This window comes from Sphaerodactylus townsendi, linkage group LG06 (genome assembly GCF_021028975.2).
Source record: "Sphaerodactylus townsendi isolate TG3544 linkage group LG06, MPM_Stown_v2.3, whole genome shotgun sequence".
Classification (NCBI taxonomy): domain Eukaryota; kingdom Metazoa; phylum Chordata; class Lepidosauria; order Squamata; family Sphaerodactylidae; genus Sphaerodactylus; species Sphaerodactylus townsendi.
This window is the reverse complement of record NC_059430.1, coordinates 36,854,890-36,871,843: the sequence shown is the minus strand read 5'-3', so window position 1 is coordinate 36,871,843 and position 16,954 is coordinate 36,854,890. Positions and strand designations below refer to the sequence as shown.

Here is a 16,954-nt window from a genome sequence, read left to right as displayed (position 1 = left end):
TTTCTGACGCCTCTTTAAGATTTGTCTGAAATGGGGCAAGACATTGTCATTAAACAAGTTGCAGACACTGCCTGCAACACCTTTGTCCGGGTGATTTTTCTCCACAAACCCCTGCACCTTACTGCAAATCGATGAAAACCGAGGCAAATCGATGAAAACCAAGACAATTTTTTCACTGAAAAAATTGATGAAAACCGAAACCGATGAAAACCAAAGGCAATGAAAACCGAGGTTCCACTGTATTTTGCTCACTGGTCAGTTTCACCCTCAGCTTGTGCCAGACATTTTGTGTGCAGCTGAAGGGATTCTCCCTCCTGTCATTTGCTGAAGGTTGCCCAGGATGCTTGCTCTGCAGGCTCTGATCCAGGCCACCTTTTCAGCCCAAAAAGTGCATAGCTGTACTCAGCTGGTTCTGCCAATTCTGGCAATATACAGTTTTCCTTTTTTATTATTATCTTTTTTGGAGGAACTATCTTCAAAGATGTGCAAGCACTCAAATGAGAATCAAACGCCACTTGCAGAGGACAGGTCTACCACCCATTGAGAAGCTTGTACAACTATGTACTTTTTGGGCTGAAAGTGTGCCCAGGATCGGAGCCTGCACAGCAAACATCCTGGGGCAACCTTCAGCAAATGGCAGCAGGAAGAATTGCACACAAAATATTGGGTGCAAGCTGAGGGTGAAATGGTTGGACAGAAAAATAAGACGCTTCCTGAGCTCTGCCTTCTGCACAGCCAGGCAGCTTAGGGGGGAAAGGTGCACTTTGAAGCATTCTCCAAAAAAGACACCTTGAGGCATCCTGAGGACATCTTGGGAAGAAAGCTGTGTGGAGTGCCTTCCCAGGATGCCTTTTTTAGATCCCCAGTACATCTTATTTAGGCTGTGCAGAACAGACTACTAATAGTTTTCAAGAGAGATCAGAGTGGTCTGAGAAAGCCTTTACTTTCCTTCCTGCAGTGTACCAACCTGTTTCTTTGAAGTCTTGCTGCTTTACATTTCTGTTTGCACAAGTTTGAGACTAGTGTTCCTCAGCAGACACATTCTCTAGAGCCCTGGTGGCAAACCTATGACACGAGTGCCAGAGGCAGCACTCAGAGCCCTATCTGTGGGCATGCACGCACAGAGTTTGTCATGTGGGGAGGTGGAAAATCGTCACTCCCCCACATCTAGGCTGGGCTGACCTGCTGGGCCCAACGTGCGTGCACCCCAGCAACCAGGGATGCCTCAGCCGGCGGGCCTGGTGCCTGTGCTCCATTCGAAATGCTGCACAGTTGCTTTAAAGCAAAGCCACTAACTACCACCAAGCTTACTCCCAAGTAACGTGCGCCTTGGAGCCAACCGTTTTTTCTAAACTAAAACCTCAGTACTCAGGTTAAATTGCCGTGTTGGCACTTTGTGATAAATAAGTGGGTTTGGAGTTGCAGTTGGGCACTCAGTCTCGAAAAGGTTCGCCATTGCTGCTCTAGGGTTATGAGAGCAGCTCTGGATAAGACCTTACTAAGCCATACTAGTTTTGGATTCTGATCTGGAAATTGGATTGCAAAGCAAGTTAAAGTATTCATCCGCTGCTGCCCCTTGCCTCAACCCACTATCATTTAGTTAATTCGGTGCTTGCCATCTTGATGGCCGCTGCCTTCAGCTTCTTGCTGTCATTATTAAGGTTGCTGTGAATATTTATTTGCATGCGTCGATACAAACAATCATCGTATGTTGCAAGGGTATAAATATAAATATCCCTACAGAAATAAATATTTTTGGAAGTCTTGATAAAAACACTGGGCTTGGGTGTTGAGCAGGCAAAAGGTCCCCATTGCACGTGAGTGCCCCTAGACTTGAATTTTGTCAGCCATTTGAACATTGGTTTTAAAATCAAAGAAGGGGATTAGTGTTGTTGGGTTTTTTAAAATAATAAACCGCAGTCCATTGCTTTTATTAAGGGCTGGGCATCTCTTGGTTGGGAATGCTACAGCTTTTGATTTCCTGCAATAATCAGTTGTTGTTATAATGGTAATAATAGAGGTGGTGGTGGAGGAGGAGGAAAATGCTGTTGAGTCACAACTGGCTTATGGGAATCCAGTAGGATTTTCAAAGCAAGAGATGTTCAGGGGTGATTTGCCATTGCCTGCCTCTGCAAATCAACCCTGGACTTCCCAGGTGGTCTCCCATCCAAGTACTACTAATCCTGCTGAGTGTCTGAGATTTGATGAGATCAGGCAAGCCTAGGCTGTCCAGGTCAGGGCAGCAACAGCAGCAGTATTTGTCAAGTGATAGTGACAAGAATGACATTTTTGGCACTTGATTTATTTTATGGACAGAGTTGTGCTGAGAGGTATTAAGCCCCACCAATATGACCCCATGTTGCACAGAAACTCTGTGTTCAGCTGAATGTTGCCCTGGACCAAACACCCTCGCCATGCTTCTTGTCCATACAACTGATAAGCAACTGGTGTAGACAAACTCCCTTCATCAACTTGGGGTTATACAACTATGAAGTATACTTATAGGGCTGTGATTATGTGTGTCAATCATGAACTGTCTTAGTCATATCTGTCATGTGCAGAAATTCTATCATTTTCATGCAGCAGCTATAAAGCAGGTTGCTACACCAAACCTCAAAGCCTTTTCTAGGGTGTGCACAGCTTGTGATATTTGAATGTTTGCCATACACTTTGTGTCTGTGTATATAAACATGGAGTGTATGTATCACTCCATATGAGTGTTTATGTCATATCATCCAGCATGCTCAGAAGCTACAGAAGTACATCATTTAGTAGACTTAGATCATTTACAGCCCAGTCCAGATGCGGGGAGAGCTCTACAGGGGCTGGGGATGGCATGGCGAAAGTGACACTGCACCCCCTCCATTGGAACTCCAGGCAGCTCAGCAAGGGGGTGGGGGGGAAATCCCACTACCGCTTGGACAGCTTCATGGGGAAAACAGACTTATGCCACATATTATTGTGGTATAAACAGGAAGGCTACGCCAGGGACATTTCCAGGCCAGAAGTCCAGTGAAAGCCAACTACTGTCAGCTCTACCCCCCAGGAACTCCCCTCGCCTGCCCCCAGCCATGCTGGCTGGCATCCTGTTTTATACTGTTGCAGCTCTGGGGGGTGGGGGTGGAAACTTCTTGAGAGCGAAGCACCACAGAGCTATGCAGCACCTACCTGCCATTGCATCTGCCCTCCCCGTTGGTGTGGATGCCACTTACGCCAACAGGGTGGGCAAATGAGGGGCCAGGCCACATCCAGGATCCACTTTGCCCACCTGCAGTCGTGCTGCTAGTTTGTAAAACAGCAACATGAATTTGGGTGGGTATGGATGAAGACGCACATTACTCCAGGCCTTTTCAGATCACCAAACTATAAACCTTTTATTCTGAGCATTAAAGCAGCCTTAACCAGAACCCAGCTTATGGTGACTGTCTACATAAGTCACAGAACGAAGGACAGTTTTACTACCAAGATGATAGCATGGCTACTGCTGGTTCCTTTTCTTTTTTTAACCTTCAGGGCAGATATGCACTGCAGCACTGGAGGTAGCACACACAAAGCTCTTTAAAAGCTTTTCTTTAAGAAATGGAGAAAACATTTTAAATAACGGGGGAAATTCTAGGTTTTGATTTGTTTGTTTGAAATAGCTGCTTGAGTACCCCACACCATGCTCAAATGGCCTAGCAGGGAGTACTCAGCCTCTAATGAATTCTTTTTTAAAAGATGGACTCTTTAAGCTTACAAAATGGCCCAAGTGGGGAGAGGGACCCTTTGTGGCTTGCTTGACACGGGAAATTCAGTAGGTAATGGGATGCTCAGCCAATCGCTTTCCACACACTGTTGACTATTGCACTATATAGGGAACTAGGCTGGGAACTGCATTCCACAACAACAGAAATGTTATCGATTGAATGGTAGAGGGATGTGTCGGCTGGAATAGAAGTGTTTTTAGGTGCCCTGCAAGAAATGAAGAGTGCATTTATTACTCAGCTACAAACAATCCTCTGGAAAAGACCTCTGAGAAGAAGCCGAAATTATAGAAGGGAAGCTGTGGCTCGGTTTCTGATGTTCTCATTTGTTGTCTCTTCTCTTGTATTGTAGGGAATTTTAAAGGTCTGTGTAAGCAAATCGATCACTTCCTCGAGGACACGGAGTATGAAGCCGACACAGCAGAATATTTCCTCCGTAAGTCTTCAGCTTCTTTTTTCCCCTTTGAACAGCTTAGCGCTGAGCACCCTTCGCTTCTTGCCAGTGACATTAGACAAAACTTATTTCCCTTGAGGATGGACATGCCAAAGGAGGCAAAATGTGAACACCCAAGTGGAACACTCCTGTGAATCTACCTTAAAACATTCTGCCAGAGACGCTGTTCTGTGCCTCTCCTGCTTCTGTTGTGCACAGCTTCTTGGGGTTTTAAAAACCAATTCATTTACATTAAAAAGCGTAAATCCTTACAATAAAATTATTTTGTTAGTGCCAAGACTTCCTGCATGTGCAAAATAAATCCATGCCGTTTGGTGAATTGTCACTTCCCCAATCTGCCCCCCTGGATGCTTCACCAATCCCGTATACCTGCTGCTCATGTGGACTGGAGCAGAAGCCAGAACTGAGGCATCCGCAGTCCCAGTGATCATCAGAGAACGATGCAGTGCAAAACCAGGAGCACAGGCAAAGGTTCAAACCTGAATATTGCATATGCGACTATTTAAATGTTGGTACAACCACAAAAATCAGACAAGCACATAGAACCCTGATAGTTGGGCATTCTCACAAAAAATGGTTGGGTTTCCTGGCAATAAATACAAAATGGACATCAGTGCATTCCCAGTCTATTAAAAAGCCCTCCGTCATGCCACCCAGACATAATGTGAAAACAAAGCCCATGAATTGCTGTTAGCAGGAACAGACTAATTATTAGTTATTTCTAAATGCATCACATGGGTTCTGTTGTGCATTCATTCCACATATTAATATCCCATTTTTTTCACCAAAGACTTTGAGGCAGTATACACATGGTCTCACCATTTATCCTCAAAGCAACCTTGTGAGGAGGATAAGGTTGAGAAATAGTGACCACCCCAAATCCCACACAGGACAATATAGAAGGTCCATAACTCTGTTCAGTAATGCACTGATACTCCTTTCCCTTCTTCTCAATAAAGCAGCCACCGAATTTATTGCTGCCATTTGAAGTGCCTTACTTGGCTTCTGGACCTCCAGAAGTGATTAGAGATACAAGAGCAGTGGTGGGATCCAAAATTTTTAATAATAGGTTCCGATGGTGGTGGGATTCAAACAGTGGTGCTGCCGCACGCACGCACCTCCAGTCCCTATTGGGCAGGGAGGTTGCTTTAGTAACCCCTTCTCGGCACTCAGAAAAAACTAGTAACCACTTCTAGAGAAGTGGTGAGAACTGGTTGGATCCCACCTCTGTACAAGAGTTTCGTTCTTCACCTCCCCTTCCTTCTCAGTTGCCCTGCCAGTCTATGCTTAAAAATTACTCTTACCATGGAGTTCTGGGGAAAGAGGTAAATGCAGAGACTTACTCCAGAAAAGACTGGATGGTGCCTAGCGTTCCCAACCTCAAGGTGGGGCATGGAGATCTCCTAGAATTACAATTTCATCTCCATTCTGCAGAGACCTTTTCCCCTGGAGAAAATGGTTGCTTTTAAAGCTGGACTCTATGGTGTTATACTCACTGAGCTTCCTCCCAAGGCTCCACCCTGCCCCCCCCCCCCCGAATCTCCAGGAGTTTCTCAACCCTAAGAACTAATACTTAAATTCCACCTCCTCCTATAGCAGGGAGAATACATGTTCCACCATTAGCCCGAAGGTCTCTTCTCTGTTGCAAAGTCCTCAAAGAAACTCTGGAATCTGCTGAGGTTTCAGGGGAAAGCAGCTGTCAGAGGAAGGGTTAATCTCCCCTCTCCCTCATGTTCCTCCTCCGTTCCTCCTCCGTTCCTCCTCCTACCTGAGTCCTACAATCAAAAAGGGATTATTGAGGTCACCAATTGCAAACCTGAAGTAACTTTTAATCAAAGCTCAAGCGAGTTCAATCATTAGATAGACAGGCTGCTCATGTTTAGTGGCAACATACTGTGCAGGCCATGGTGCTGGCACTTCAGCCTGGGTCCAATGGGCCTCTCAGATGCAATAGAGACATCCCTTCTCACCTAGGACAGGATCAGAATGCTGCTCTGTGCCTTTCATCCTCAATCAGCTGCTTGCTGTCATCACAGCAACTGCAGCATCTCAGGGCTTCTCCAAGTAGGGAAGCCAGTCTCCAGGTGGCACTTGGGGATCCCCTGGAATTACAGTTCCTCTGGAGAAAATGGATGCATTGAAAGGCAGACCCTATGGAATGGTACCCCGTGGAGGTCCCTGTCCTTCCCAGGCTCCATCCCCAAATCCCCAGGAGCTTCCCAACCTGGATCTGGCAACCCTGCACTCCCTATCTGTTGCTGGGAGCCAGGGGGTACCTGGCAACCTCAGCTCCATCAGCCTGCTGTTGCAGTCCTACCCGCTGCTCTTGACCATTTGAAGCCATTTCCTCTCACAGGTAGGACCAGCATTCCATAGCTGGCTCCTGCAGCACTTCTATTTTGGAGGGGCAAACAATGAATAAACAAATAAGCCCTTTTTTAAAAGAAGAAGCTAATGTATTTTTGGTACCATTACTGTGTGGGGCAAGGTCTGATGTTGTGATGGGTGGCCTGCTTAAATCTAGTCAAGATCAATTTGGGCCCATGTAACTGTTTGAGTTGCACGCCCCTGCTCTAAGTTAAAGATACTGGGAGAAGTAAAGAGAGAAGACTGTGGATTGCTGAGCATGTGGTCGGCCACTGTCAGCAACAGCATGCAGGACTAGGTTCTTATATTAAAAATGCATCGCTTCTGTGTATTGGGTTCTCATTTTCCTTGTTTTGAATAATTAGCACATGCAAATGAGCTTGCAAAGACTTGTGCAGCAAAATGTTCTAGTAAACTTAACATTGGACGTTAGTAAGCATTACCGTTAACCACCTTGACAACATATGAAGCTGCCTTTTGTTTCAAGGCAAACCATTGATCCATGTAGTTCAGTGTTATTGTCTCTAAATAGCAGCAGAAGCTCTCCAGCATCTCAGACAGCGAAAGGTCTTTCCTAACAGCTGGTACTTGTGGCGTTTTAGCCGGAGAGGCAGGGAATTGAACCGGGGACCTTCTGCACTCAAAGCAGATCCCCAGATTCAGAGCAGTTCTTTGTGAGGTCTTGGCTACTGTGGCTAAATCTAACCTGCTGAACAACTTGACTTTAAGATCTTGCAGGCCGACCTTCAAAGAAATTGGGATCTCCTCCTTGTCCTTGAGCCATGCCTATAGTATCTTAATGGAATATGTTTGTTATTATGATCAGAACAAATATAAATTAAAATAGCTATCTTTGGCTTTAGTTTCATGGTGGATTGGGACAAGGACTGCTTGACACTGAATAATAGAAAAGGAACATAACTATTGTATTGTCGAAGGCTTTCACGGCCGGAATCACTTGGGTGCTGTGTGGTTTCCGGGCTGTATGGCCGTGTTCTAGCAGCATTCTCTCCTGACGTTTCGCCTGCATCTGTGGCTGGCATCTTCAGAGGAGATGCTACTCTCCTGAAATGAAATGCTACTCTCCTCTGAAGATGCCAGCCACAGATGCAGGCGAAACGTCAGGAGAGAATGCTGCTAGAACACGGCCATACAGCCCGGAAACCACACAGCACCCAAAACATAACTATTCCTTTTATAGGTTTTTTTAAGTGTGTGGGTAACTATTTGGAGGTTTCCTTTAGTAGTGAAGCTTTAGGAAGCTTCCCAGGCTAACTATTTACTGTGTATTGCTCTATAACTGTGGATATGTTGAATCCCAAACTTAGGGCTCAACTACACTTTAGATGTCTCCCATGCTTCTTTTATTTTAAACATTTTTTTTCACATACCAGTAAGTAAAAATAAACATAAGGTTCTCCAGAATCAGAAAATCTTGAATTCTGGTGATAAAGAAAAGCACAGCTTTTCCCTTTAATAACAGATAAGTTAACACAGGGCCTTTCCCCACTTACCTTAAGCCCCGTGCTACTCTCCTCAAGTAGTGCGGGGTCTCCCTGCACTCCCCACCACAGGGGCGGTGACAGCGAAGCCGCCCTGACGCTGCCACTGTCGCGCCCCCTCAGCGCGTGGCATCCCTGGCGCTGGAGAAAACGATGCCTTTTGATGACCCAGAGCGTGGGGTCGTGGGGACACCTGGGTGCGCGCCAGGGATGCCGCGCACTGAGAGCAGCACACGGCATAGGGGGGATCCTTGTGAGTGGGGAAACGCCCTTAGTCAAAAGTGCCCCAGGCCAAGGGTCCCCAACCTTTTTGAGTCAGCAGGAATTCTGACACGGCATGGTAGGCGCACCAACAAAATGGCTGCCTCGGGAGATGGAGCCTGCCACAAAATGATTGCCATAGCTTAGCTTCAGTAAGCAACATTTTAAAAATCTGTGTACCCAATCAAATCTCCAACAATTAATCAGAAACCTTGCTGGGTAAAAGCTTTACCTCACCTCACCCACTTCATAAAGACACTTGGAGGGAGCTAAAAAAGGGTTAGAGGGTGCCATGGTGCCTACAGGAATCACACTGGGGACCCCTTACCCTAGACAATGTATTCCTGCACCAGCCCACAATCAGTATTGGGAGGTTGATCTTGCATTGAGAAGGGGATTGGACCTTATGCCCTCTTCCAACTATATGATTCCATTAGTTTTCCATGCATTTGCCACATACTCTAAGCCACGCTAATCAAAATCGTAATGAATTCTATGTCATCAGTTACTAGCACAGTTGTTTTTAAAAAGAAAAAAGAACAACTTAGGTTCCACAGGTAAACAATAACCAGTTGCTTCTGTAAGCAGTACATAACTTTATTTCCGAAATGATATATCTGATAGCACAAATAATACTCCTCCATTTGAGATCTGACAATACAAGCAATCTGCATTCCTCAAATTATGGATATGTTTCAACTGTAGCTTCCATGTTTATTTTAAACAACTGTTTTTTCTTTAGTAAAGAAGGGGGGATTTTTGCATAGTGAAATGGTGCAGACTAAAGAGTTTAGTCTGTACCAGTGCAAGAGCAGGTGCATTCTAATCTGGAGGAACCGGGTTTGATTCCCTGCTCCGCTGCTTGAGCTGTGGAGGCTTATCTGGGGAATTCAGATTAGCCTGTGCACTCCCACACACGCCAGCTGGGTGACCTTGGGCTAGTCACAGCTTCTCGGAGCTCTCTCAGCCCACCCACCTCACAGGGTGGTTGGTGGGGGGGGGGGAGATTGTAAGCCCCTCTGAGTCCTTACAGGAGAGAAAGGGGGGACTTAAACCCAAACTCTTCATCTTCTTTTAAAAAAAACTCTTCCTTCTCTGCACTGATGTGGGTGATGTCCAGCTGTAATTTGCCTTTAAAAGATGAAGGGAGATCAGTGATCTCTGTCACATCTAGTTTGGTCCAGGCAGATGCAGATTCAAAAGGGGAGGCTTTCTGGTGACATGTACTTGATAACTTAAGGCGCCTCTCCAGTGGTGTGTCATCCAAAAACATCTTGCTAGAAGTCATGAGAAGCATGTGTTCTGAATATGCATGTACATGTTGCACTGAAATGGCTGAGCAGAAAATGATATGCTTGAACACCCCAGGGAGAAAGTGTGGGATAGAGAGCCAGTGATGTGCATTGGTTAGATTGGAGAACTAGGATCTTGGAGAACCAGGTTTAGGTCCCCACTCTGCTGTGGAAACTAGCTGGGTGACCGTGGACAAGTGACACGTGCTTGCAGCCTAACCTACCTTACAGGGATTAAATGGAAGAGAAAAGGACAATATAAGCCATAATCTCCAGCTATTGCAACTGATCTCCAGGCAACAGAGATCAGTTCACTGGGACAAAATGGTCAGTTTGGAATATGGTGTTATACCCATTAAAGTCCCTCCCTGCCCTAAACTCCACCCTGTCCAGGCTCCATCCCCCAAATATACAGGTATTTCCCCACCTGGAGCTAACAATCCTATCCAAACAATTACTCCTGCATCTGTGCTTTTGGGCAACAGTTGAAGAGGCTTCTGTTTCCCTTTCTGCTTTTACTGCCTCTGCCTCTCTTATTTCCTGCACCAACTGTTTCAGAAGCTAACCAACCACTCAGAATATTTTCACATACCTCAGTCCAATCCTGTACTCCTCTTTGAGCACATATACCAACTCAGAGAAGGCCTGGGTTCTGTCTATATGGACTGGAGGCACTGCTGCTAGAGGAGGCAGAACATCCTCCACAGAAGAAACAAGGCCTATTATCTGTTTTATTTGCTTTATGAAGATCCAGAATGAGGAATAGAAGCCATGAACAGATTCATGAAGATTGCCTTCTGAAAGAGAAGAGGGTGGTGAGAGATTCGATTCAGAATACAATGAAGTCTTTATGAGTGGTATTTTGACACAGTGTGGAGAGGAGATGTGCTGGTATAGAAATGTCACAGGCCAAGGAAAACTTTGGTCAGTTCCACACAGCAAATGTATAATGGGTTACAGTCGTTATAAAGGAAGCTGTTTTCCTTTTTCCCATTCACATGCATGCCATGCAGGCAGCAATTGGAGCCCATGGAAACAATCCAGGTTGCTTTTACACCTTCGCACGGAGATGCTTCTCTTTTTTAAAAAAAAAATCTGCAATACATGCATAGCTGCACAGACAAACAGCAATGAACTCCCGCAACCATGCCAATCGTCCCACAATATGATCAGCTACTTCTGCGTGGCTGCGCATGTGCAGCATGCAATTTTTTAAAAGGAAAAGTGGTCCCCCTGCAATGGCAGGTGGATTCTCCCTGGCTGTGGAAAGGAGAGAAATAAAGGGCCTCCTGCCTGGCTGTTCACGCGAGAGCAAGTCCAACCCGGGATTTTACAAAAGGATCGCTGGTTTAGTGATTTTCGAAAATCCAAAGTTGAGAGAAATAAAATGGGGCAGGCTCGTTTTGGGGACTTGTGCTGCAGGCAGGCAGGGTGCGGTCAGGTCCAGTCCAACAGGTCCAGGCAGCAGGTAAGGTGTAGTCAGGTCACAGTCCAACAGGTTGCAGCACAGGAGATCAGGCAAACAGGCTGGAACTCAGCAGTAGACCAGGCATACAGAAGCAACAGGAAACATACTTGCTGCACCCAGGCAGAAGCAAGCTCACAGCAAGGCTTATAGAGAGAGCCTTGTTCAGGGGGCTGGGATTCTGTGAGGAGTTAATCCTCATCAGATGTAGAGACTTCCAATCTTTCATACTTTGCTGCCAAATAAGCACTCCTGAAGTTCTGCAATACCTGCCTCTGCTTCTGCCTTCTATGCACAGATGGCTCGTCACTGGATTCCCTAGAGCAGGGGTCTGCAGCCTGCAGCTCTCCAGATGTTCATGGACTACAAATCCCATCAGCCCTGCCAGCATGGCCAATTAGCCATGCTGGCAGGGGCTGATGGGAATTGTAGTCCATGAACATCTGGAGAGCCACATGTTGCAGACCCCTGCCCTAGAAGGAACTGCAGGTTCCTCCACCTGCATGTTATCAGGCAGGGAAGGGCTGGGAGTTGGCTCTGCTGCCAAGTCTTCCTCTGGAGCAACCAACTCTGGCTGCACTGTGTCCTCAAGTTCTGGAGTCCTCTGTGTCCTGGTGAGCACCCAGGGGCTGGCTCATGACAGGACGGGACCTGTGCAAAGTTCCCCCACAAAACACTTTGTATTGTCTCCTGCACCCATTATATTTGCCCTGTGCGGAATCCACCTTTGTGAAAGTCATAATCCAGCATGCATTATTGCCATCCCTAATATCTGCCTTTTACTTACTACATCTTTTTGGCTTGGGTGAACCTGGAATAGGGGGATAGTTTCCTTTCTGGATCTCACAAACATACTGAGAAAAGTCATGACGGTGAATTAAAAAGGGGTGATCTTAAGAACATGGGTATTGTCCTTCATTTCAGGGCAGTCAAGCAAGAGCAGAACATTGGTGGTGGTCTTGGTACTGTGTGTAATCTGAACTGAACAGGAAATAAGATTCCCAAGCACTTCCTTGATTGTTTTTGATGCGGTCTTATTTAAGAGTGGCAAACTTCCAGATAGGTCTGGGGTTCTCCTGGAATTACAACTGATCTCCAAACTACAGAGATCAGGTGGGAGCTGGGGGAGGGGAAGGCGGACAAAAGAACCATTTTCCCAGAAACATTCCCTGCCCCCGCGTATGCAGACAAAAAAAAAGCCAAAATGGTTCTCCTTAAAACATCTGTGAGACATTTTATTTGTGTGTGTGCAGAATAGGCCTTTGACCCTCAGTTCCATTTTTTTTCTTATGTAGGCCCTTTCCCCACTTAAGCCTTGCGCTACTCCCCTAAAGTAGCGCAGGGTCCAGCTGCACTCCCCATGTCAGGGGCGGCGAGAATACAGCTGCCCCGACGCTGCCTCTGTCGCGCCCCCTCAGTGCGCATAATTCCTGGTGCCTTTTCAAATGGCGCCTTTTGATGACCCCGCGCTCTGGGGAAGCTGGGGCGCGTGCCAGGAATTGCGCGCGCTGGGAATTGCGCGCAGCAACCCTCGGACAAAGGTAAGTGGGGAATGGGCCCTAGTTATCAGGCTGCACTCTTATGTTAGCAAATTTACTGTCTAATCCTTGGGTTGACCATCCTATTTTGCTGATTCAGAGCTGGAAGCTTCTGAGCCCCAGACAGATTAGTTTGCTGAGTTTCCCCTTAGAGATTTAGGACGAGGTAAAAGATCTTTGGAGCGTTTGTTCTGAATGAGGCAGTCAATATGTAAAAGATTTTCAGTGATTAACTCTATCTGTTCTTAGTAATTAAACAAACAATAAGTCAATGGAAACTCTTACTGCTACAAGACTTGAAATCATTTCCTGGGACAGTGATGAGGTACTTACTTAACACCAGATGTAGTGAGAAAAAAAATCTATTTACATTCAGATTTGCTGAAATTGAATTTATTTATTTAAAACATGCCTTATTTAAAACATTGGGCCTTTCCCCACTCACCGTTTGCTGCGCACTACTCTTACCAAGTAGCGCGGGGTCCAGCAGCACTCCCCACTACAGGGGCGGCGACAATGCAGCCGCCCCGACTCTGCCGCTCTCGCACCCCCTCAGCGCACGTCATTTCTGGCACTGCTGAAAACGGCGCCTTTTGATGACCCCGCGCAGAGCGCCAGGGCAGTGGGGAAGCCGGGGAACACAATCCCTGTGCTGAAAAGGTCCACGCCGGATGAAACCGACGTCATTTTTAAAAGTGGGGAAACGGCCATTGTCTCCTTAGATTCAAGGCACAAAGCAACAAGTTGTAAGATCACAAACATAACATAACAGTCCATTAGCTAGATCTGCTCCACCAAATGCCTTCTGAAATAGTCATCTTATAGGCTTTCCTGAAAGCAGCAAGTGAAGGCGCTGTTACCCTTTTGTCGTAATATACTTGAGACTGTCAAGATGTCAGATTTCATATTTTTTTATTTCAACAGCAGCCAAGGCTTCTTTTCAATCCTGCTTGGGGGGGGGGCAGAGGTGTAATGAGAGTGGGAAAAGGTCCCAGTTGCCTGGGGGTGCCCTGGCCACTGCCTCCGCCCCCCCCCCCAGGTAGCCACACAAAAAAATGGTTGTTTCAAAATTAAGTATAATTTACGGCTAGGCAAGTGGTGCTATGACTGGGAGAAGACTAGGGGTGGGGACAGGCCAGAGAGGGCACTCTTTCCCTGGCCTGTCCCTGCCCATGGTCTCCTCCCAGCTGCTTTTTGCTTGAAAGTGAATTAAACTTAATTTTAAAGCAACCAGAGGCTTTTCTGGTGGTGGCAGCAGGGACAGGGAAGGAGAAATGCAGCCCATGCCACCCCCCACCCCAAAAGCCCTGTAGTTCCTTTAAAATTAAGGTTCACTGACTTCTAGGCAAGCGGCAGTCTGGAGAAGACGGGGGAGGGGGACAAAGCCAGGGAAAGAGTGCCCTTCCTGGCCTGTCCCTGCTCCCAGTCTCCTCACAGCCGCTGCTCACCTAGAAGTAAAGTAATCTTAATTTTAAAGCAACCACAGGCTCGGTTTTGCAGTGGGACAGAGGTGGGGTGGGATGTGTGCAATGTTTCCCCACCCCCATCACCACAGCTCTCTCTGCCCCACTTTTTCTCTCTTCCCCCCATTTTTCTCCTTCTCCCATTTCTCTCCCTTCCCCTCTCTCCCCTTTCCCCTTCTCTCTCCCCCGCTCCCTTTCTCTCTGGATGGACAATGCTCTACTAAGTAGTAGTGTGAGAACAGGATCTTAAGTTAAATATGAGCAGACAGTGTGATGCAGCGACAAAAAAAAGTTAATGCATTCTTGGGGTGTATCAATACAGGCATGACATCCAGATCACAAGAGGGTTGGGGGGGGGCGGAGTTGGAGAAGTTGCCCAACTGCGTGCACCATTTTTTGTGGATGTGCCCCTTGGGGGGAGGAATTTAATGCTGACCTTATATAATCAAATAGTACCAGCTGTCATTCCTGTACTATGCCCAAATATACCCCTTCCAAAAACAGGGGGCAGGCTAGGTACACAAAGAGGGACTTGGATCCCACCTAGAATTTCAGCAGGAGCCAGGAAGAAGGGTCATTTATGCTGATTCCCCCTCTGAGGTTATCAACTTTGAGTTGAGAAATCTGGGGGAGGACTCCATTTGATAGAGCCTAGGAGGGCAAGCTTGGGAACAGAGAACTGGTTTTTATACCCCACTTCTCTCAACCTTTAAGGAGTCTCAAAGCAGCCTTCCCACCTCCAACAGACACCTTGTAAGGCAGGTGGGGCTGAGAGAGTTCTGAGAGAACTGTGACTAGACCAAGGTCATTCAACAGGATTCATATAGAGGAATGGGGAATCAAACATCGTTCTCCAGATTAGAGTCTGCTGCTCTTAACCACTACGCCACACTGGCTCTCTAATGCCATACAGTCCATACTTTAAAGCAGCCATTTTTCCCAGGGGAACCAATGACTGTCATCTGCAGATCTGTTGTAATTATGGGAGATCTCCAGACACCACTTACTCCTTACTCCTCTTACAGAAGCTCAAAATGTTCCCCAGACTGTGGGTCCTGAGGAGAAGGGGGACATCCAGGAATATTTATTTCATTTATACCCAGGGTTGCCCGCTTCTGTTTCCCGACAATGCTCAGAGTAGCAGCTACAGAATTTTTGAAAAAATGACTGTCAGACTGATGGGATGATATCTCTTTTGGGAAAATCCAGAAGTGCTTTGTAGGAATCACCACAAACTTCATGATTTTACCATAGTGTTCTCAGTGATTCCTAGAAGGTGTGACATCACTAGTGGTGGCTGCCCCACCATGTCCATACCCTCCTGTTCTCTTGATGGTTTCCAGGCATGCCTGGAAACCTTATTTATACCACACCTTTCTCTGCAGGGAGACTCAATGTGGCTTACATCATTCTCTCATTCTGCATTTTATCCTCAAGTCAAGGTGTCAAAAAGGTGTCAAAAAAGCAGCCTAGGCTTATGCCACCCAGCTCACATGGGTTCTTGAGAGTAAGTGGACACACAGCAGACCAAATAAATTTTTTTTAAAGTTTTATTAGAAAATAAGTTTTATTTAGAAAATAAAGAAAATAAAAAGTCAGCATAAAAAGTCCTTCAGCATGAATAATAACATCTGCATAAATAGCAGAAGATTAGCTGAAACATAAGACAGGATAAAGCACTCACAAATATGCAAATATTAGCACAGTCCTTGAAATCCATTCAACGTTGGCCTTAATTTCTTCCAGCAAGCATAAGTCAAAGAGTAGTTACAGCATTTCAGGTAGATTCTGAATAGAATAGCAACTCTAGCCCCATAGTGAGTTTTTTATAACAAGACATCAATCACCGTCAGGTGAATCTAAGGCGTTTTCCAGATGGACAAAATATCCCCGGAGGAAAACCGGGTCCATACGTACCAGGATGTTTCTATCTCAGTTTCTCCCTCCGCATCTCAGCCCATCAGCATGTTCAGGCTGTGATGAAGAACTTGCATAGCCCCTGGTTTAGTTTCATTTTCCTTGCCAACGTTGCTGCGCATGCACGAACTGTCTTGTTTTTCCGCCGTTCTTATTGGCTGCAGTTGGCAAGACGGGAAAAATAAACCGGTCCATTTCCCGTGGTGTTTGCATGGGAGCAGGAGCGGCGTGAGTTTTTTTTAAAAGAACCACCAATTTTATCGTTTTTTTAAAAGGCACGGGATAAGGGAAATCTCATGCAGAAGTCATGGCCGAATCGGGATGTTTCACCTCCTTATCCCAAGATATATTGACCATGGGGAAAACGCCTAATTAGATTAGAGCCAAATTTAAGTGGAACTTCCCAGAGCTGAGGTTCTGGTCATACTTAACCACCAGCCAATTAGTGATTTGGGCCAGCCTGGCACAGATAATCACAACATCTCCTTAATGTTTTGAGAGACTGGGACAGGTAGCTAATACTCCCAGCTCATTCTCACAACATCAAACAGGTGAAACAGAATCTAATTAGGACAGGGCCTTCCCATTAAAGGAGACCAAAAGAAAATCCACAGGCCTGTTTTAAAATGGTTTCCTTTCACAACCTGAGCAACTTGACCGAAGTTCTGACAGTGATTGAATTTCTTGACAGTAGGTTAGACTTAGAGTGTGTGATTGGTCTAAGGTCACCCAATAGTCTCCAATAATCTAAATCTAAGTATCTCAGGTCCGAGTCCAACATTTTGGTCACTCTTGTTGCCACAAAAAAGCTCCTTATCACACACCAGTAGTAAATCCATGCACATGATAAAGAGTTCAGTTCTTTCTACTCTTCTGCTCAAAGAAGGGCATCCTAAATATGTTCAGGTATCCTAAATATTTGTGGGGCTGAGCAAATACTCCTCTTCGTGAC

At 46.1% G+C, this 16,954-nt stretch overlaps 1 protein-coding gene across 2 annotated transcripts in view; it reads left to right on the top strand.

Annotated features, from left to right (window-relative positions):
- Positions 1–16,954, top strand: part of CACNG2 (calcium voltage-gated channel auxiliary subunit gamma 2) — a 145,517-nt gene that overhangs the window by 114,236 nt on the left and 14,327 nt on the right. For both annotated transcript variants that reach the window (XM_048500699.1, XM_048500698.1), the window contains exon 2: positions 4,096–4,179. In XM_048500699.1, the coding sequence (XP_048356656.1) occupies positions 4,096–4,179 (84 nt within the window). The remainder of the gene's footprint in view (positions 1–4,095; positions 4,180–16,954) is intronic.